At 51.7% G+C, this 20,028-nt stretch overlaps 2 protein-coding genes across 5 annotated transcripts in view; both read left to right on the top strand.

Annotated features, from left to right (window-relative positions):
• The window catches only part of CLSTN3 (calsyntenin 3), a 28,688-nt gene extending 11,503 nt beyond the window's left edge, over positions 1–17,185 (top strand). For 3 of the 4 annotated variants that reach the window (XM_055280817.2, XM_055280819.2, XM_055280816.2), the window contains 9 exons: positions 128–181; positions 904–1,061; positions 1,198–1,346; positions 7,067–7,293; positions 7,618–7,788; positions 8,623–8,768; positions 9,007–9,142; positions 15,710–15,912; positions 16,161–17,185. In XM_055280817.2, the coding sequence (XP_055136792.2) occupies positions 128–181; positions 904–1,061; positions 1,198–1,346; positions 7,067–7,293; positions 7,618–7,788; positions 8,623–8,768; positions 9,007–9,142; positions 15,710–15,912; positions 16,161–16,301 (1,385 nt within the window). In that variant the 3' untranslated portion in view covers positions 16,302–17,185. The remainder of the gene's footprint in view (positions 1–127; positions 182–903; positions 1,062–1,197; positions 1,347–7,066; positions 7,294–7,617; positions 7,789–8,622; positions 8,769–9,006; positions 9,143–15,709; positions 15,913–16,160) is intronic. The other variant, XM_055280818.2, reaches the window with a different exon arrangement.
• On the top strand, positions 9,151–15,703 carry LOC129483445 (uncharacterized). The gene has a single exon (XM_055280820.2). It carries the CDS (start codon positions 14,428–14,430, stop codon positions 15,157–15,159), a length of 732 nt encoding a protein of 243 aa, XP_055136795.2. The 5' UTR covers positions 9,151–14,427; the 3' UTR covers positions 15,160–15,703.
• Positions 17,186–20,028: the final 2,843 nt, after the last annotated feature.

Raw genomic sequence — 20,028 nt, 5'->3', positions numbered from 1 at the left:
GGCAGGGTTAGAGTCCCATGTGGGCATGAGAGTACTCATGGGGATGAGAGGAAGACATCTAATTCCTCTCTGTCAATCTCTCCACATCCCTGAGCTCACCAGCACTGTTTTTTTTCTTTATCCCCAGAAGAGAAGAACAAAGAGAAGGAAAAGGGAGACAACAGTACAGACACCACCCAAGGTATTCCGTGTGTAAGAACTGGAGACCAGAGAGTTCTCATCCTCACTTTCTGTTCTGAGATCCCTTTTCCACCCCAAATCCTATCCAGCCTGTGACATCCTCCTAGGCCACCAGGGGGCAGAGCCTCCAAGAAATACAGCAGGGCAGGGGCTCCTGGAGTGGTAAGGCTAGAGGCAGCTTGGCTGGGTTCTGGGTATCGTGTCCTGCCCACAGAATGAAGAATGGGGCTCTCTTGGTGGCTTTCCACATGGTAGAAGGGAGGTGGCAGGAGTCAGGAGTCAGACACGCAGGAGGGGAAGGTCTGGGCATCTGTGAAGCTCGCTCACATCCATCCTGGTCTCCCTGCATGTCACTGGAAAGACGTCCTCTCCTGCCGCCTCCCCCTCCCTCCTTGTTTTGACTGTTTCCTCCTGTTGGTCCTGTTTCCTTCTCTTGCTCCCTCTCATCTTTGTTGCTTCTACTTTTCACCCTTCTTCTTCTCCCCTGGCTTTATTCTGTCTTCTTTTGTCTCATTTTCTCCCTTCTCCAGCGCCCCCCCCCCATCTTCACTTCTCCCTCACCTCTCATCTCTCTTTTTTCCTTTTTTTTTGGTTTCCACATTTCTCCTTTTTTTCTTTCTCAACTCTTCTGCTCTTTCTCTCCTTCCCCTTTCTCTCAGCCTTCGTCCTTTTCCATCCTCCTCTCTTCTCACCTCCCGTCCTGCTTCTGTGTTCCCACCCTAGGGGACCCTTTGTCGATCCACCACTACTTCCATGGCTACCTGGCTGGTTTCAGCGTGCGCTCAGGTCGCCTGGAGAGCCGCGAGGTCATCGAGTGCCTCTATGCATGTCGGGAGGGGCTGGACTATAGGGATTTCGAGAGCCTGGGCAAAGGCATGAAGGTATTGCCCCATCCTCTAGCCCTGTTCTTCCCAGCATGCCCCCTGCCCCCCCCCCTTGCCCTACCCCTCTACCTCTGCTCCCTTCCTCTCCCACCTCCCGGCCCTGCTCTCAGCTGTATCTGTGTCTGGGGCCCAGGTCCACGTGAACCCCTCACAGTCCCTGCTCACCCTGGAGGGGGATGATGTGGAGACCTTCAACCATGCCCTGCAGCATGTGGCTTACATGAACACTCTGCGCTTTGCCACGCCCGGCGTCAGGCCCCTGCGCCTCACCACTGCTGTCAAGTGAGTGTTGGGTGGGGCAGGGCAAATCACCGAGCAGAACCAGACAGTGTCACAGCTCCTTGGCCTAAGGCGTCACTTAGAGCTAGGCATACCTCTTTTGTTTTATGGCTGAGGAGATTGGGCCCTCAAATGGAGACAATTGACCACTGAAGGTCACATAGCAATATTGGTAGAAGAGTCTGGACTACACTCAGATTTCTCAACAATCAATTTTTTACTCTTTCTACCAAGTCACACGTCTAGGGTTTTCGGGCTTTGATCTTCTCAATGCCTCTGTGCTGATATGTAAAGTGGGACACAGGATTGGGAGTGGGGAGACCTGACATTAATTCTGACTCAATACGAATTGCTTGGATAACCTTGGGCAAATGGTGAGTCCTGGCTGCTTCACTTGTTTTAATCTTGCTTCACCAAGCTCTTGCAAGGTCACATATGATGGCCTAAGTCTAGGGCTTGGCAGTCCTATGCCAAATCTGGCCTGCCGCCTGTTTTGTAGTTTTATTGGAACACAGCAGTGCCCATTCATTGCATATGTCTATGGCTACTTTCACTGTGATGCAGAACTGTGGGTAAGTGGGACAGAGATCATATGGCCCCCCCAAACAGAACTATCTAATCCTTCATAGAAAAAGTTTGCTGGCTGGGCGCAGTAGCTCATGCCTGTAATCCCAGCACTTTGGGAGGCCAAGGCAGATGGATCACGAGGAGTTCAAGACCAGCCTGGTCAACATGGTGAAACCCTGTCTCTACTAAAAATACAAAAATTAGCTGGCATGGTGGCACGTGCCTGTAATTCCAGTTACTTGGGAGGCCGAGACAGGAGAATTGCTTGAACTGGGACCCGGGAGGCGGAGGTTGCAGTGAGCCGAGATTGCACCACTGCACTCCAGCCTGGGCTACAAAGAGAGACTCTGTCTCAAAAAAAAAAAAAAAAAAAAAAAAGTTTGCTGACCTCTGAATTCTAAGTGAATGACTTTTGGAGTCTTTAAAAGAAAAATTGTGGATTATTTCAAGGTTTGAATATATATTACATATTTAAAAATACAGATCAATTGAGAGGCAATGAAAGTATGGTAGTTAAGGGCATAGGGTCTATTGCTAGCTTTTTGGCACTGGGCAAATGCTATAAAGTAGTGATAGCAATAGAGTCTAACTTGTGGAATTGTTATGATAACTTCATGATATAATCTGGATCAAATGCCTAGCAGAGAGCTGATGCCGCTTAAATGCTGGCTGTTATTACATGAAGGCATTTTCACCCCCATTATGGTTTATGGGCGGTTTTTAGGAGATACTGCCATCTAGTGGGTGAATTACATGATTCAGGAGTCAGGATTTCTGCGTTCCAGTCTTGTTACCCCTCTCCCCCATTCTGCCTCAGTTTCTCTGTGAGTTGTATGAAGATAAACATCTCAAATTTGCCCCTATCCTGGGAGGGGTGGGTTTAGAGGGGAGAGGGCTCTGAGCCCTAGAGGGGGACTGGATGTGATTATCAGGCCTCACAGTTAGAGCTGTGGAAGGTTCTGGGCTGTGGCTTTTGGTAATTTGCTGGTTCAGGGTGTGGAGCTGAAGGTCACAGGCAGATGAGTTAATGTGGGTGCAGCTGATTGCTGAGTATGCACCCCATCATGTCCCAGTCAGAGCTCCAGTTGTTAAAGGGCTGTCATCCAGTTATGAAAGGCTTAATCCCTCAGAAGCCAAGGCATTGCCTCGTCCCCTCCAGTGCTGAGGAGCCATGGCAGAAGGGAGGGCTCTGGTTTCTGGCCTAGGGTGGAGCTCTGCAAGGGGAGTTCCTGCAGGGGGAGGAGTTGACATTCTCTTTGCTGACTGCCTCCTCTGAATTCCTGCTATCTTTTTCATGCCCAGGATAGAGGTTTATCCAAGGGCTTGGAACCTGCCTTCGAGGAAAGCGGCCTTGATGTTTTCTCTATGAGGTTAAGAAACAGAGTTTTCATTTCTCCATTTCTAAGGTTACTACATGGTTGGTGCTATCCTAATACTTCCCTGAGGTCATGGGAGAAAATATAGAGGGGTGTGTGTGTGTGTGTGTGTGTGCGCGCGCGTGCGTGTTTGTGTGTATGTAACAGAGAGAGACAGGTACCTAGCAACACCTCCCTTTCCCTGATGCATTTCCTTGCCCCTGTCCCTGTGACTTTCATAGCTTCCAGTTTTCAGTTCTTGGACCTCTGTCTATTTAAAGCCAGATTTATGCAACTATTTGGTCAATGCCTAAATGCAGGTTTTCCCTAAGTTTTGTTGTTGTTGTTGTTGTTTTAGTATTTTTCTTGGAAAGCCCATCTACTTGTGGCATTGACCCCTGAACAGATAGATACCACATCTTTTTCTCTAGTTTTGTCCTCTTTCCACAGCTCTTGACTTTCCATCTGCTTCCTGTAACCTCTATCTAGAAGTTCTGCCAGCACCTCAACCGAATGAGCTAATGCTGAAATAATCAACTGCAATCCCAAACCAGCCCTTCCCCCTGAACTCTCTCTGTAATGGTGCCTCTGTCCTTGCAGTCACCCAGAGCTTGAAACCTCTGAGTCATCTTTGATTCTTCCCTGTCTTTATCCTCTACTGCCCATCAGTTGCCAGGTCACCTGGACCCTGCCTCTGTGCTGGGTGTCTAAATCTGTCTCCTCTTTCTTTTGCTGCTGTTATTGTTCTAGCCCAGGTCTTATTACCTCTTATCTGGCCCATTGCCACCTAACTAGCTGACCTATCTCTAGTCTTCTAATTTTATTTATCCTCCACTCTGAGGCTAGGTGAGTGATCTTAAGTTGAGTTTTCATCATCACACTTCCCTGATGAAAAAGATGTCGGTGGCTTCCTCTTGCCCACTGCATAAAAATGTCAAATGTGCTGGGTGCAGTGGCTCACACCTGTAATCCCAGCACTTTGGGAGGCCAAGGCGGGAGGATCACTTGAGGTCAGAAGTTCGAGACCAGCCTGCACAACCAACAGGCTGCGAGTCTGTAGTCCCAGCTACTCAGGAGGCTGAGGTGGAGAATCACTTGAGCCCAGGAGTTCGAGGCTGCAGTGAGTCGTGATTGCACCACTGCACACCAGGCTGGGCGACAGAGTAAGACCCTGCCTCTAAAAAATTAGAGAGAGAGAAAAACAACAGATCTTATCACGGCATTTAAAGCTGCCAGCCGTCTGGCTCCTGGTGGTTCCTGCCTCATGTTCCTCTACTCCCCTTAGTAAGCTTCTCGCCATCCACTCTGGGTCAGTACTACCCTCCTTCAAAGGCTCGCTCAGTTGCTACTTTCTCTGATCATTCCTACCTTCCTTTTCCAAGCACCCTCCTCTTATCCTAGCCAGAACTAACCTCTCCCTCCTCTGAACTCTTCTGTTTGTTTGTTCCACTCATATGGGCGATGACCATATTTGCCTTTGTTTTAACTTTTGTGTGCCAGATCTAATCTCTCTACCAGACCAACGGTGCCTTTGGGTCAGGCCTCCTATTCCCCTTGGGATTCCCAGAGCAGCAGCACAGCATAGCATTGCTCATTGCAGGGAGGATGTCTGTTGGAGCCTGTGCCTTCAGGGTCATCTGGGATTGTTTCCCAAGGGGCTTTGCCCTAGGCCTATCTGGATGGCAGACTGTAATAGGCCCTGCTCCGTGTGGCACAGGAACTCAGCACATCCTGGGCACTGGCAACTTCAGGGGCTCTGAGCTCATCATGCCTACTGAGATTATGCCTTCTCCCTTTTTGCTCCAGCATTCAAACTGGGCATGCTCAGTAACACTAATAATTACAGTCCTCTCGGCAAAATCTTTTCCACTAGCACCAGCATGTGGACCAGAGTCCCTGCTCCTGGATCACTAACTCCACTGTGAAGTCTGCTTGTTCAAGTGGGGAAACTTCTTTACAGATACATTTCCCTGGTGCAAACCCAGGCCCCAAATGGTGCCTGTGGTTTAGTGGAAAGATCAGTGGACTTGGGCCGTGTGTGGTGGCGCACATCTGTGGGCCCAGCTACTCAGGAGGCTGAGGCACGAGATTGCTTGAACCCGGGAGGCAGAGGTTGCAGTGAGCTGAGATGGCACTACTGCACTGCAGCCTGGGCAACAGAGAGACTCTGCCAAAAAAAAAAAATCAGTGGACCTGGAAGGAGAAGAATGGTTTAAGCCTTGATTCTGGTTTAAGCCTTGATTATTTCTTTTTCTTTTTCTTTCTTTTCTTTTCTTTTATTTCTTTTTTTTTTTTTTTTTTTTTTTTGAGATAGGGTCACACTCTGTCACCCAGGCTGGAGTGCAGTGGTGTGATCTCATCGACTCACTGCAACCTCTGCCTCCTGGGCTCAAGTGTTCCTCCCACCTCAGCCTCCTGAGTAGCTGGGACTACAAGCGTCTACCACCACACCTGGATAATTTTTGTATTTTTTGTAGAGCTGGGGTTTCACTATGTTGCCCAGGCTGATCTCGAACTCCTAAGCTCAAGGGATCCTCCCGCCTCAGCCTCTCAAAGTGCCAAGACTTACAGGCATGATCCATCATGCCCAGCCTGAGCTTTAGGCATTTGACAGCATAGAAATGAGGTTATAATATAATGAAATAATATGGGCCAGGTGCCGTGGCTCACGCCTGTAATCCCAGCACTTTGGGAGGCTGAGACGGGCGGATCACCTGAAGTCAGGAGTTCAAGATCAGCCTGACCAATATGAAGAAATCTCGTCTCTACTAAAAATACAAAAATTAGCCAAGTGTGGTGGCATGCGCCCTATAATCCCAGCTACTCGGGAGGCTGAGACAGAGGAATCGCTTGAACCCAGGAGGCAGAGGTTGCAGTGAGCCAAGATTGCACCATTGCACCCTAGCCTGGGCAACAAGAGTGAAACTCCATCAAAGAAAGAAAGAAAGAGAGAGAGAGAGAGAGAGAAAGAGGGAGAGAGGGAGGGAGGGAAGGAAGGAAAGAAAGAAAGAAAGAAAGAAAGGAAGAAAGAAAATAAATAAATAATGTGGGAAAAATGCTTCATAAACTGGCAAGGGCTACTGATTGTGAGGTGTTGTTATTACTGGTAAAGTTGGGGCTAAATGTGATCCTGGGAGCGTCACTCCCAAGCAGCTGTGCTGTTGGTTGGTCTGGCTCAGTGGAGTCCTCTAGGGATAGCTTGTCCTGGTGCCTGGATCCTCAAGCTTCATGAGACGGTGGATGTAGGTCCAAGGTGGTCAGATTATCTCACCTACCAAAGTGTGTTTCCCCGATATTGAAGGGAATGAAAGACACACCAAAGAGGAGGACATCCGTTGATAGATGTCCACGTTCTACTCTTATTGTTGAATAATTTTGGGCGCATATGTGCTGGATAGTATACTGAGCCCATGTATTTTTAAACTCCTGGATAAAGAACTGTGTGTGTATATATACATGTTTGTCAGTTCAGTTTGCTTTGTTTTTCAATAAAACAGCATCTATAGGTACTCCATAATCCTGGGGTAGGGCATTGATGGTGTGATCACACCCACAGTTGGGATTACCTGACCTTCTGTCCTTGACATTTTCCTTGGTGACATCCTACCAGGAAAGGATATGTCCCCCTTCAACTGCTTTGGGGGTTGGGGTGCAGAGGCATGACCCCCTTTCTTCCCCTGCCCCTCCCTGACACGGGATGCTCTATGATAGAGGTAGCTGGGGCAGGGAGTGAAACAGAATGTAGGTTTTCGGGGAGGAAGTGTTGGGGTCACATGCTGCTTCTCCTGCTTTCTCACATAGGTGCTTCAGCGAAGAGTCCTGCGTCTCCATCCCTGAAGTGGAGGGCTACGTGGTGGTCCTTCAGCCCGATGCCCCCCAGATCCTGCTGAGTGGCACTGCTCATTTTGCCCGCCCAGCTGTGGACTTTGAGGGAACCGAGGGCGTCCCTTTGTTCCCTGATCTTCAAATCACCTGTTCCATTTCTCACCAGGTGGAGGCCAAAAAGGATGAGAGTTGGCAGGGCACAGGTAAGGATGACTCCGGGGAGTAACACCATCCAGAGAAGCAGCCAGTGTCTGGAGCCACAGTGCGGGAGAACTCCTGGGTCAGAAAGCAGAAAGCGACGCCATCCTGTGTTTGTTTGACTGAACAACTCACCTTTAAGAAGGAGAGCAAGTGGAAAACACATGGGTGGAAATGAATTGTTGCATAATGATATTCTTGAAAATGATGCTGACTTCCCTTTCCCTGACCCTGGAAAGGGAGGGAGAGTGGTGATGAGGGCATGGTTGGGTCTGAGAACCTCTGTGGGCCCTTTGGCTCTGACCCAGACCCTACTCTCCCCAACCCAGTGACAGACACACGCATGTCGGATGAGATTGTGCACAACCTGGATGGCTGTGAAATTTCTCTGGTGGGAGATGACCTGGACCCCGAGCGGGAAAGCCTGCTCCTGGACACAACCTCCCTGCAGCAGCGGGGGCTGGAGCTCACCAACACATCTGCCTACCTCACCATTGCTGGTCAGTGGGGCCTGAGGGCCTGTCCTCTGTGTGTGTGTGCCCCTCCCAAAAAGTAAGGGCCTGGGAAGCCCAGAGGGTCCTCCTTCCAGGTCCAGGGACGTGGACAAGTGCCGTTTTGCATTTTCCTAGCCTGGAAGATCCTCTGGCTTTGATTGTCCCTAGGGGAGGTGTGCTGGGTTTAGGCTCCGAATGCTTCTGTCTTCCTGCTCCTCTCCACAGCCTGGCTCACCTCCACTTCTGGTCCCACTCCTGTTTCCATTCAGGCTTCTCGCCTTCCTCTCCTCCTTCGGCTCATCTCTGCCCAGCTTTCTAACCCTCTAGCTGTCTGTTTGTTACTGGTCATCTCTGTTGTACAGCTCACTCATCTCACGTGCACACCAGAGCTTTACAAGAAGTACTCATCTCTTAGTGAATAGTGGGAGTGATGATTTGGTAGTTTCCAAAGGAAGCCAGGAGGGAGAATGGAGAAGATGGAGATAATCAGTTCCCTTCTATTTCCACTCCTTTCCAGGGCTCACTGAGGACTTCCGTGTTTTCTTCTTTCTCATATTCCCTCCTGCTTGCCATCTCCCTTTCTGTCTTTCAGGATGTCTTTATCTCCTCAGAACCTACAGAGCAGGAAATGGAGCCTTGATCTCTCCGTCCTAGTTAGTCAGAGTGGGCAGGGATGGAGGGGAGCATCTCTCCCTTTGACCTCAGGTCACACTTCGGCGGAGATGGGGCTGACCCGCTCTACAGCTTGTGTGGTGTCAGCTAGTGGGAGTCCGGGAGAGAGGGTCCTGCCCAGGTCCTGCCTCCCCTGGCCCCTGCCCTGAGGTGCTTCCTCATCTCCAGGGGTGGAGAGCATCACTGTGTATGAAGAGATCCTGAGGCAGGCTCGTTATCGGCTGCGACATGGAGCTGCCCTCTACGCCAGGAAGTTCCGGCTTTCCTGCTCGGAAATGAATGGCCGTTACTCCAGCAATGAATTCATCGTGGAGGTACCCAGAGAGTCTCCTTCCTTCCACAGTTACCCACCCCCAGAAAGGAGCTGAGGTGGCATGGACTCAACATGTTAGTTGGTGGGCATGGACATGGCAGCGTGGAGGGCTGCTGGACCTTGCAGTGGGTGGAGGAGAAGGAGATGAGGGCAGTAGTTAGGAGATGGGGCTGGGGTCTAGAGAAGTGGGGAGGACCTGGGAGAAGTGTGTGTGCCCATGGAGCCCTCCATCTGCCCAGGTCAATGTCCTGCACAGCATGAACCGGGTTGCCCACCCCAGCCACGTGCTCAGCTCCCAGCAGTTCCTGCACCGTGGTCACCAGCCCCCGCCTGAGATGGCTGGACACAGCCTGGCCAGCTCCCACAGAAACTCCAGTACGTAAGCCTGGTGGGGCTGGGCAGGGAAGGGCAGGTAGCAGGTGAGTGGGCTGGGACAGGTATCCTCCCCCTCCACCTCTGAGAGAGGACAAGGAGGGGTGGAGCAATGGGTTCTGTTCCCTGTGGTACCTGCCTTAGTTGACAGCTATGGACCAATCCCTCTCTCCCTTTGGATCATTCACTTTCCCTTGTGAAGAACATGAGCCTCGTGTCATTGTAGGGATGCTTATGCCTGGAGTCATAAAGTCAGTGTGGGTTTAGGCGTGTTTCTTATACCTGATGATGCCTCCTTCCCCAGCCCCAAGCAATATCAAATTAGCCCTGGACCTAGGATCCTCTGTGGTGAAGCTATCAAGTATTTACTAAGCACCTACTACGTACTAGCACTGTCCTAAGATGATCTAAATGATTTATAGGATAGATACAGTCCCTATCCCTAAGGAGAGAATTGGTACTATTACATGTAAAATTGTGTGCTATGTGCACAGTCACAAGAATATTTCTAAAAAATACATGCAAATATGCAAAGCATTACATTCAGATGGAGTGCTGCCCTTCAAAGCTGCCCTTCAAAGCAACCTGGCCGTGGTCCCAAAGGTTTCCGGTCATGGTCCTTTACGAATGGTGCAATTTTATTTTCAACTTTTGAGTTGCATAATTGTAGAAAAACCAGAAAATATCAAATATTTCTTTTAAAGAAGAAAAATCAGGCCAGGCACAGTGGCTCACGCCTGTAATCTCAACAAACTAGGCTGAGTCGAGAGGATCACTTGAGCCCAGGAGTTTGAGACCAGCCTGGGCAACATAGTCAGACTCTGTCTTTACAAAAAATAAAAAAAAATTAGCTGGGCATGGTGGCAGGTGCCTGTAGTCCCAGCTACTTGCAAGGCTGAGGTAGGAGGATCTCTTGGGCCTGTGAGGCCAAGGCTGCAGTGAGCCATGATCACACCATTGCACTCCAGTCTGGGAGACAGAGCAAGGCTCTGTCTCAGAAAAAAAAAAAAAAAAGAAGAAGAAGACGAAGAAAAATCAGCCATAATTCCATCAGAGAGGAAACCACTGATAATATGAGATATTCTGTTCCGGTCTTTTTTCTATGCTTAATTTTTCCTTTTTAGAAAGTTAGGATTAACCTATTTTGTAACCTGATATTTGCACTTCATATTAAAAACAAGTATTTTCCCACATTATTAAAAATTGCAAATGATGCTGATGTTGTTGAAAGTGATTTTTGGAACCCCTTCTTAGAATTGCTTTCAGAGCCAATTTATGAGGTGCATTTATTTTTGTTATTTTTTGGACATAACTTGCTTTTGACCCTGTTCGATGTTACTCAACTTCATCATGCACTTTTGCCAAAGTTGGCTCTGGATATAATTTTAAGTTTTTAAACATTAAACCCACTCTCAAGGGCCATAGATCGGTCACCTTTGAAAAAAGTCAAAAGGTTGTGTCACAGGCTCTGAAGGCAATTCTCAAAGGAGTCCACTAGTGCTTTCTTGGAAGAAGTTCGTGGTCTCTGAACACTATGTGAAAGTACAGAACTTATTTCAATATATGTGATGGATAATAATAATTATAACAAACACAGGGTGCTCTCATCATGTGCCAGGCACTGTGCTCAAGGGATTATGCTTATTAACTCATTTAGCCATTATAAACAACCAATGAAATGGGTACCAGAATTATCTCCTTTACAGGCAAGGACACAGAGGCACAGAGAGTTCAAGTGCCTTACCCAAGTTCACACAGCTAGAAAGTAAGTGGAGCCAGGATTTAAATCCAGGAGGCATGATTCCAGTCTGTGCACTAACCATGGCCCTCACCGCTCTCCCCAGATGTTTGATGCTTTAAAAAAGATAGTCTCATTATTTTAGAGTTGCACATAATTAGGGGGAGCCCCTGAGGGGCTTCCCAGGGTTTTCTGACTGAGGCCAGCTCCTCTGATGCCCCCAGGGATTCAGTCTGGCTTCCTCTCCTTGTGCAGCGGCCACCACCCACACCGTCTCTTATGTTTTTTTTTTTTTTTTTTTTTCTGGAACTGGCTCCCTTCTTCCTTGCTGTCCCTGAAAACAACCGCAGAGGCTTTTGGGAGTGGGAGCCAGGGTCTCGTTCTGTCGCCTAGGCTGGAGAGCAATGGTAGTCATAGCTCACTGGAGCCTCGAACTCCTGAGCTCAAGCAATCCTCCTGCCCTAGCCCCCTGAGGAGCAGATGTGTGCCACTATGCCTGGCTATTTTTAAGACTTTTTATAGAGACAAGGTCTCACTTTGTTGCTCAGGCAGGTCTTGAACTCCTGGGCTCAAGCAGTCATCCTGGCTCAGCTTCCCGGAGTGCTGGGATTACAGGTGTGAGCCACCGCACCTGGACTTGCAGAGGCCTTTTTCAGTGTTCTACTGTGATTCACTACAGCAAGTAGGTGGAAGTGAGGATTAGTGGGGAATATAAGGCATAACCAAGCTGCAAAGATTAGAGAAGTTTCACATAGTATTTAGTCAATAGAGACATGTTAGCAGACTAAACCTATTTATTTCAAATAAACTCTTGAGGCCAGCTATATGTTTTTTTCCTTCTTGTGATTCCATAGCACTTTCTCCAGTTCTTTCATTGGGGATCATTCCACTCAATCTTTTCTGGGTTGGATACTAGGTCCTGCTACTCTGATTAGGCTCAAGGTAGATAGGGGTGCTGCCTGGCCTGGTGAGATTCTCGATCCTTACTTTCTTTGTTCTAAGGCCCCAGGTGAGAGACTTCTTGTTCTGAGAGCCCAGCACCTTCTCCCCTGAGTGTCCAGCTGCCCTGCATGGGCTGGCCTGGCGGGCAGCGTTTCTCACCCCTCAGCCCCTGGAGCAGTGTCTGTTCATGGCACCCTTTCACCTCCTCTCAGTGAAGCCCAGTCTCCCCATCCTTTGTTCTGAGCTCATGTCCAGGCTGATCAAGCTTCTCTCAGATTTCAGTTGAGAACAGCAGTTTTCCTTTGCTTCTCTTATTTTGGCCTGAGTAGGACACAGAGTTGGTAGCTTCCCTGAGGGCACTGGTGATTGGCATGCCTGAGCTGACAGGCTATTCACCGCATAAAACCCCTTCCATATGCCTTTTCTGACTCCGCAAGGTGCTCCCTCCCTTTCACCTACAAATCTCAAGTGGTGTTGCAGAACTGTGGTTTCACAATATCAAACCATTCTAAACATGCAGAACCAGTGAGAGGTACGATCTCCTCCAGTGGCACAGAGGCCCATTGCTCTAAATCTCCTAAGTGCGCTAGAGAAAGAGAGATCAATGTGAACCGGAACCAGTGTAAACTGGAACAGTCAGGGGAGATTTTGTGGCACATGTAGAGTTTGCATTTGGACCTGAAGTGTAAAAGGGATTTTTGGATGGGTGTGAGAGAGAATGGGAATTTGAGAACCGGGGGTAGATGGGTGAGGGCCATGGTTAGTGAACAGACTGGAATCATGCCTCCTGGATTTAACTCCTGGCTCCACTTACTTTCTAGCTGTGTGAACTTGGGTAATGCACTTGAACTCTCTGTGCCTCTGTGTCCTTGCCTGTAAAGGAGATAATTTATAAACTATAAGAGTGTTTATGGTTAGAGAGAAAAAGGTTGGTTGAGAAGAGCGAGCCAAGATGATCAGGGTATTATGATGCATCTTCTCATATCAAATTTTGATGCCTACCAGAATCACCTGGGGAGCTTTAAAAACTCTTGGCACCTAAATTACACCCTAGAATGTCTAGGGGGTGGGAGCCATGTGTCAGTGGTTTTTAAAAATCCCATGTGATCTTTAAAAGTTTGGGAATAATTTTCCTCTTTTGTTTCCTACAAGTATCTGAAGCTTTGCAGAAAGAGTTACAAAGCAATAGGACAAAAAGAAAATGAATGAGGAAGTAAGGAGGAACAGGTAATGATGAAATAAGGATCCAATGAAGCCAGGGAATAAAGTCAGCTCATAACATGCATACTATGAGATGCTGTGCAGTTGCTACCATGGGCCAGAATTTTGACTCTGAGCTTCTTTGAAGCTAAAGCGAAAGGAAACCTGAGCAGTTCTGAAAGCCATGATAGGAGCCAAACGCTGTTTCATGAAAAGCCCTGGGACTGCGGGGGCAGAAAGAAATCTCTCCCGAGGCTCTTTGCAAAGAGAGCACCGTGTGGGGCCGTGGACAGAGCTTTCAACAGTGTCCTCGCAATCCCACGGACCATTTGCTAAGTCACCCCTTAATGTTGGCTCTGGAGGTCATTCAAGGCCAGAATTAACTGGTAAGATCTCATGTAGCAAGAAAAGTTGACCGTACTTCTTAAGTTCTTGATTTTTATCTGTAGCTGATTTAAAAATCCTTCCATCTCCCTGGGCTCCTGACTCATCTTAAACTAATTAACCAGACTTGTTTACTTGTAGATAGAGTGGCTGCATTTTGTCTTTCCTATGGTCATTTTTTATTGTCCTGGCAATCAACTCATCATTTCCTTCATTAGGCCAGGAGCTCGGAGGGACACTGCATTGATTAGGGCGCAAACCAGCTTTAGCTCGTCATCATTGTGTGCTTAGAGCAAGTTCACCTGCTTTGGCCTCCACTCTGAGGGTGGGGTCACTGCTCCTTCTAGAGCCTGGGCTTAGCCACCGGGCCCATCTGCCAGTGGAGGCACTGCCCCTGGGTCTGATCTGTTGACATGGAGACCTGAGAGGCACTATTTCCTGCAGATGGGCAGAAGAGGCAGCTCTGACCCCTCCTCCCTTATCCCCTGTTCCCAGGCAGTTGAGAAATACTAATCAAGCCAGTCCTGTCTTCACCTTGGAACCAGCGTCGAGGGAGTGTGCCCCAGCAGAGTCCGTTCTAACTGGCTAGTGGCCTCAAGTGGGCCGTGGGTTGGGTCAGGATGGGGACCAACTTGGCAGACAGCCATCAGGGCGGCCTCAGGGAGGTGTGTGGCCTGCCCAGGCAGGGCATTCTCCACACACCTAGTTGGCCCTGGAGTGTGTGGCAGCTGAGTGTGCTGGCTGCTGGGGAGAGGGGCACTGCAGCAGGGTGTGGGTGTGGGTGTGAGTGTGGGGAGCTCCTGGGCCATGCGCTTCCCTACGCTCTGCTCTATCTATTGACACATGAATGTAGGTAATTTGGGGACGGGGCTGGGATGTGATGTGTGCATGTTTCTAGAGGCTTGCTTGTGTGACTGCCGGTCTCTGTGTGTGTTTGGGGCACACATACATGGAATAGTCCCTCAGCAACGGGACTGGCCAGGGAGGAGCCGCTGTGCGTGCATGGTGGGCGGGGTGTGCACCCATGTGGGGAGTAGTGACCCAGCTGCCTGTAAGGGCCCTGGGCCTGGGGGTGCGTGTGTGGGGTCTCTACCTCCACCTGCTGTCCCTGGGGCTGCGGGCTTTCCTACTTTTCTTCCTTGTGCTTCTTCGAGAGCTGTGTGTGTGTGTGCAGGAGGCAGGCAGGGCTGTGCTCATGGTGGCTTGCTCCGTGGCTCTCATGGCCCACATCTGTAGTGTCTACATCTTCCTTCAGGGGGTTGCCTGGTCTGCCCAGCTGGTGGGGAGCTGGGTGATGCTGCACATATGGCTCTACCGTGCCTTGCTGGAGACCCTCAGACGCGTTCCTTTACTCCCGCTGTGTGAGCAGGCGGCCAGGTGGCTGGTGTGGGCCGGCATGCAGGCTGGCAAAGGCCTGGCTCGGGTGTGGGGTGTGGCGACCTTTGTGCAGCTGTGTGCCCACACGGTCTTCCTGAGCATGTACCTGTGCATGCACATCTGCTTTGCCACCATCAGCTCTAAGGTCCACATGAGAGTGCACGCGCCGTTCTGTGTCTCACTGCCCTTGAAGGTCCATGCCCCTCGGAGCCTGGACATCAAAGTGGGGCTGCAGGGCCAGAAGCATGGGAAAGCCACGGGGGAGGCGGGTATGCCTCAGGGGGAGATGTTGGGGAAGCAGGAACCCCAGACGTCCAGAAGCCCCAAGCCCACCAGGAGAAGGGAGGTGTCACGGAGTGAGCTCAGTCCAGGTGGGTAAGGGAAGGGGCTGCTCTGTGCCCCTTGGACTTGTCCCAGCCTCAGGTGCTAGTGCCCTCTTCCTGCAGCCAGCCCAGGCCTGGAGCCTGCATCTCCTCCTGCACAGCCAAGCCCGTGTGGTGGCCCCTCCTCTCCCTCACTGGGCACTGGCACCTCTTTCCTAGGCTGAGTGGTCTCTGGGGAAGGCACAGGTGGAATGACAGGGGCAGATTCCAGTCCTTGCCCTCTGTCCTCTGCGAATAGGGCTGTTCATGACAGTGTTGGGCCGGGAGTCTTTTTCCTCCTCTGCCCTTGCCTTTCTGTACACCTGCCTCCCTCTGTGTTTGTTGCTTTGTCTTGCAGCAGCTCCCTTCCTCCCCTTTCGTCTCCTGCCCTTCCTGGTGGGCTGTTTCTTGTCTGGCTTCTCCAGGTGTTCCTCTCTTCTCGGCCACTGTGCGTTCTGCCCTAGGAGTCCTTCGGCCCGGGCTGCCTCTTTTCCTACCCAGCCCCCTGTCCGAGTGCCCCCAGGTGTGCCTGGTCATGCTCTGCTCACCCCTGCGCTCTCTCTGCAGTGATACCCAGCGCCGCAACCCTCATCATTGTGGTGTGCGTGGGCTTCCTGGTGCTCATGGTCGTCCTGGGCCTGGTGCGCATCCATTCCCTTCACCGCCGCGTCTCAGGGGCTGGCGGGCCTCCAGGGGCCTCCAGTGACCCCAAGGACCCGGACCTCTTCTGGGATGACTCAGCTCTCACCATCATTGTGAACCCCATGGAGGTGAGAGGCCTGGGGAAGGGGGGTTCTGTAGGGTCAAGACTGTGGAGCACACACGGTGAGGACTCCTGAGGAGGGCAGGCCTGGGCGGAGGCCGTTCGCGGAGCTGCAGTGAGCAGGAGGGAGAGAGGTTCAGGCAGGGAAGGGGGTACACAGGGGTTAAGGGGACCGAGGGAAGTGTGGCCCCTGAAAGAGAGGCTGGGGTGTGTGCAGGCCATTGATCCCTTCTCCTCTCTGTTCTCGCCCTCCAGTCCTACCAGAATCGGCAGGCCTGTGTGGTGGGGGCTGCCGGGGGCCAGCAGGAGGATGAGGACAGCAGTGACTCGGAGGTGGCCGACTCCCCCAGCAGCGACGAGAGACGCATCATCGAGACCCCCCCACACCGCTACTAAGGCCAACAACACCTCTCCCGACGCAGAGGGAGAATTCTGCCCTGGTGAAACAGACACTCCAGACATGGGAGATGGACTTTCTGGGAGAACAGAGACCAAGAGGGAGAGAGGCTTCCGAACCAGGCCTCCTTTCATCTCAAAACCCCAGCGGGCCCTCTGGAGTCTGCCCTGCCCCTCCCCCGGCCCCCCATCCCTCGCCTCTGGGCTGTCATGCTCCTGGTGTGCCCCTTGCACTGGGGCTGGCGGGGTTGGAAAGTGGGCTGGATTTCAGCTGCCTTTCTACCCCCAATGGCAGCTGCCCCCTTAGCACTCACTGTGTTGGGAAGAGGGTGACGATTGCAATGGCCGGGGCTGGGGCTGGGGCTGGTGGTGTGATTGAAGGAAACCCTCTCCTCTCCCCTTCCCTTCTGTCTCCTGTCCATGGGAAGCTTCTCTCCCTCTGCAGGGCTCCCTCAGCTGGGCCGTCATCCCTGCTTCTCTTATGATCGCCCCACCTCGTTTTCATTTCAGTCTGGGGACCCCGTTTCTCCCTCCTTTCCAACTTCCTTCCTTTCTTGTCCTGTTTCCCTTCCTGCCCTTGCAGTCCTGGGGTCCTGCAGTCCCGGCCCCTCCTCCGTGACCTGGTGTGGCCAGGTTGCGGGGACGGGAGGGGACGTGGGGGCCCCGGGTGTATATATATAATGTATATTTTTTCAATGTTGTCGTGAGTGCAGCCCCTGTGTTCCCGTGTGCAGCTCACGGCCTTGTGTGTGTGTGTGTGTGTGTGTGTGTGTGTGCGTGTGTGTGAGGCATCGTCATGTCCTGGGGCAGGGGCGGGGGATGGGTGTGGTGAGGGAGGGGACATATCCGAGGGTTTTCAAATAAAACAATCAGAAAAAAAAAAAGCTCTGTGAGGCGCCTCCTGCCTGCCTGGTCCTATGTGGGTGTGGTGGAGGCTCTGGGGACTCAGGGGCTGTTTGGGTCTCTGCGCAGAGCTGAAGTGAGGTGGGCAGGGCTGGTGATCTTGGGGGCCTGACCGGGTAAGTCCCCAGGATGCCAGATAACCTGGAAAGTAAGCTGGGGGCAGATGGTTCCCACATCCCATTCCTTCAGCACCCCCTGGAAAAGTACAGAAGATTCAGGGAACGCTATGGACACCTGGGCAGATGCCCAGTGCCTTGCAGGGGGCTGCCAACCCCGCCCCACAACTTGGAACATTTTGCCTGTGCACACGGGCTCCCTGCTGGGCGTCCCCAGGGAGAAGGCAGGCAACCCTGCTATTTGTACCAAAGGGATCTGGAGACAGTTCCAGGCTGAGCCTTTCCTGCTAGCCAAGGCTCAGACCCAGGGGATGTCTGCCTGCCTTGCCCATGTCCTTGTGGCTGCCTCACATGGCTGCTTAGTGGCCTCAGCCCTCTCCATGCTGGCCCAGCCCCTGGCCTGACAGCAGGCAGTCTGGCCCTTCCGCAGCCCTTTGGGCCACTAGCTCTCTGACCCAGGTCTTACTTAAGCCCCAGGTGATAAAGGATGATAACCCCAGGGGTTATTTCAGAAAAGTGAACTGCTGGGGGGAGCATCCCTCTGGCGCTGTCCTGGCCCAGGAAATACCAGGGATCCAAGTCTTAGTTCCTTCCTGCAGCATGACAGGGTAGGGCACCCTTAGGCTCTTCCTGGTTATCTGCGGCTGCCTGTAGCGCAGTTGGGGTGGAGGTGGGTGCTCTGCCTGACACCTGTTCTGACATCCACCAGGTGCCTTGTCCTTGCCCATGGCCACAAACTCCCAGTTGTATGTTGATGCCCCCATATTTGTATCTCCCACCTGAATCTCTCTCCTAACTCACATTTGCAACTACCTATTGGCATATCCACCTGCCCTTCCTGTGCCTCAGACTCCACCTTTCCCTGACTTTTCTGTGACGCATCCCTATCACCTTTCACCCATTCACCTATGCCAGAAATCTGGGAGTCAGTCTAGATTCCTCCCTCTCCCTCAGCCCCATGGCCAAATGGTGATGAAACTCTGTCGTTCTTACCCCTTAAATCTCTCCAATAGGTCTCTTGCTTTCTATTCCCCCTACTGCTGCCGCTGCCTTGACCTGCACCCTCTGTGTTTTTGCCTGGTCTGTGGCAAGAGCCTCCCACCTGCCTCCCACCTGTCCTCGTCCCCTGTGCCTTGCTCCACTCCAACCCGTCCTCAACTCTGGATCTCAGTGGCCTTTCTCAAGTGCAACTCTGGTTGGACCACTCTCCGGTATAGCAACTTTCCTACCCCTGACGCCTTAGCCCCTTAACCCATGTGGGGCAGGTCCTGCCTTCCTCCTTCTCTGGCCTCTTTGCGGCCACCACCCCTGCACCCCTGTGGTGGGGTCGCAGCAATCACGTGTGCTTCCCACACGCACCCTGCTTTCTTGCCTCTGTGTCTGCATGGATTGTTCCGTCTGCCTGGCATGGCCCTTACCCATTGTGTGCCTGGCAGTCTTCTACTATCACTGAAGACCCGGTTCAAGAGTTGCCTCTTCCAGGAGTTCTGCTGTGCTCTGGGACCTCTTATTCACGCCTCCATGACGGTAGTGACTACAAAGCTGTGGGACATGTCTGTCTCCCCACAGATTCTCTGTATCCCCAGCAACTTGCATAGGGCCTGGCACACAGTAGGGGCTCAGTCAGTGGTGCCTGAGGTGATGTGTATGGCTCTCAGACTCAGGGAAGACTCACTGGTAGGAAGAGAGAGGAGAGCTCCTTTGGTGGCCCACGGCATGGGAGGTCCAAGGGTTGAGCATGGCCAAGCAGACGCTCTGTAGTGGCCTCTCCCGTAGTCTAGGTCTACCTAGACGCCAAGCTGATGTTCCGGGGTCTGAGGCAATACTGCATAGGAGACCGCCTTGCCTGTCTACCTAGAGTCTTCCAGAGGCTCAAAAGATCACAGACTTCAGACATCTGAGAGCTTTGGCTCTCAAAGGGGCTTGAGAGAGAGTTTTTATTAACAGTTTGTGGTCCTGAATTTCAGTGGGTGAAGTTCAGCCCCCTCCTCCTTCTTGTCATCGTCTTAGCCTTCACCTACCCTGTCTCAGAGATACAGCTTCCCATGAAGAGGAGCAGAAGCCAAGCAGATTCTACTGTTTTTGTGTGTGTCCTTGACACTTGAGGTCCGGGGGTCCTTATTCACTTCCAGCTCAAGCCTCAGGGATAGGGGCTGTGGGTGAGAAGGCAAGCTTGCCATGAACTCTGCTTCCCTCTTAATGTAAAAACCCCTGCAGACTGCCACAAAGTAGCATATGTCCTTCTCTTAGTGTCTGCCCAGCCTCAGCCCGACTCTTGGCCTTCCTGGATCAGCTGCCTCTGGGGCTGGACGTAGGTTTTCTCTTAAATGCAACCACTCTACCTGAGATTCCTGGAAACTCTCCCCAAAATCAGAAGCCCTGACCTCTGATTACTTCTTCTGGTGTAACCTTTCCTGGCCCTCCAATTCACCTTCACCCTCAGTGTTTGGCGCCCAGGTCTTGGCCCATGGTTAGCACATCTACCCATGTGACTACTGGGCCCATCAAGATGTTACCTGGGGTGGGGGTATACATGGGCACCAGAGGCCTGGAGAAGACCATGAATTCCTTGTGCCACCACATGCCCTGAACTTCTGCTGTCACTTGCTGACTTCCCTCCCCCTCTCAATCTCTGCCTGTCTCTGACACACACACTCGCACACACGCTGAGCAGGGATCAGGCTTGAGGCAGGAGGCCAGCTCCAGTG

Source organism: Symphalangus syndactylus, chromosome 5, assembly GCF_028878055.3.
Source record: "Symphalangus syndactylus isolate Jambi chromosome 5, NHGRI_mSymSyn1-v2.1_pri, whole genome shotgun sequence".
Classification (NCBI taxonomy): domain Eukaryota; kingdom Metazoa; phylum Chordata; class Mammalia; order Primates; family Hylobatidae; genus Symphalangus; species Symphalangus syndactylus.
This window is presented reverse-complemented; position numbering and strand designations above follow the sequence as displayed.

Excerpts from the sequence above, each read along its gene's own strand:
- LOC129483445 (XM_055280820.2), top strand. The coding sequence starts at position 14,428 with ATGTGGGGAGTAGTGACCCAGCTGCCTGTAAGGGCCCTGGGCCTGGGG.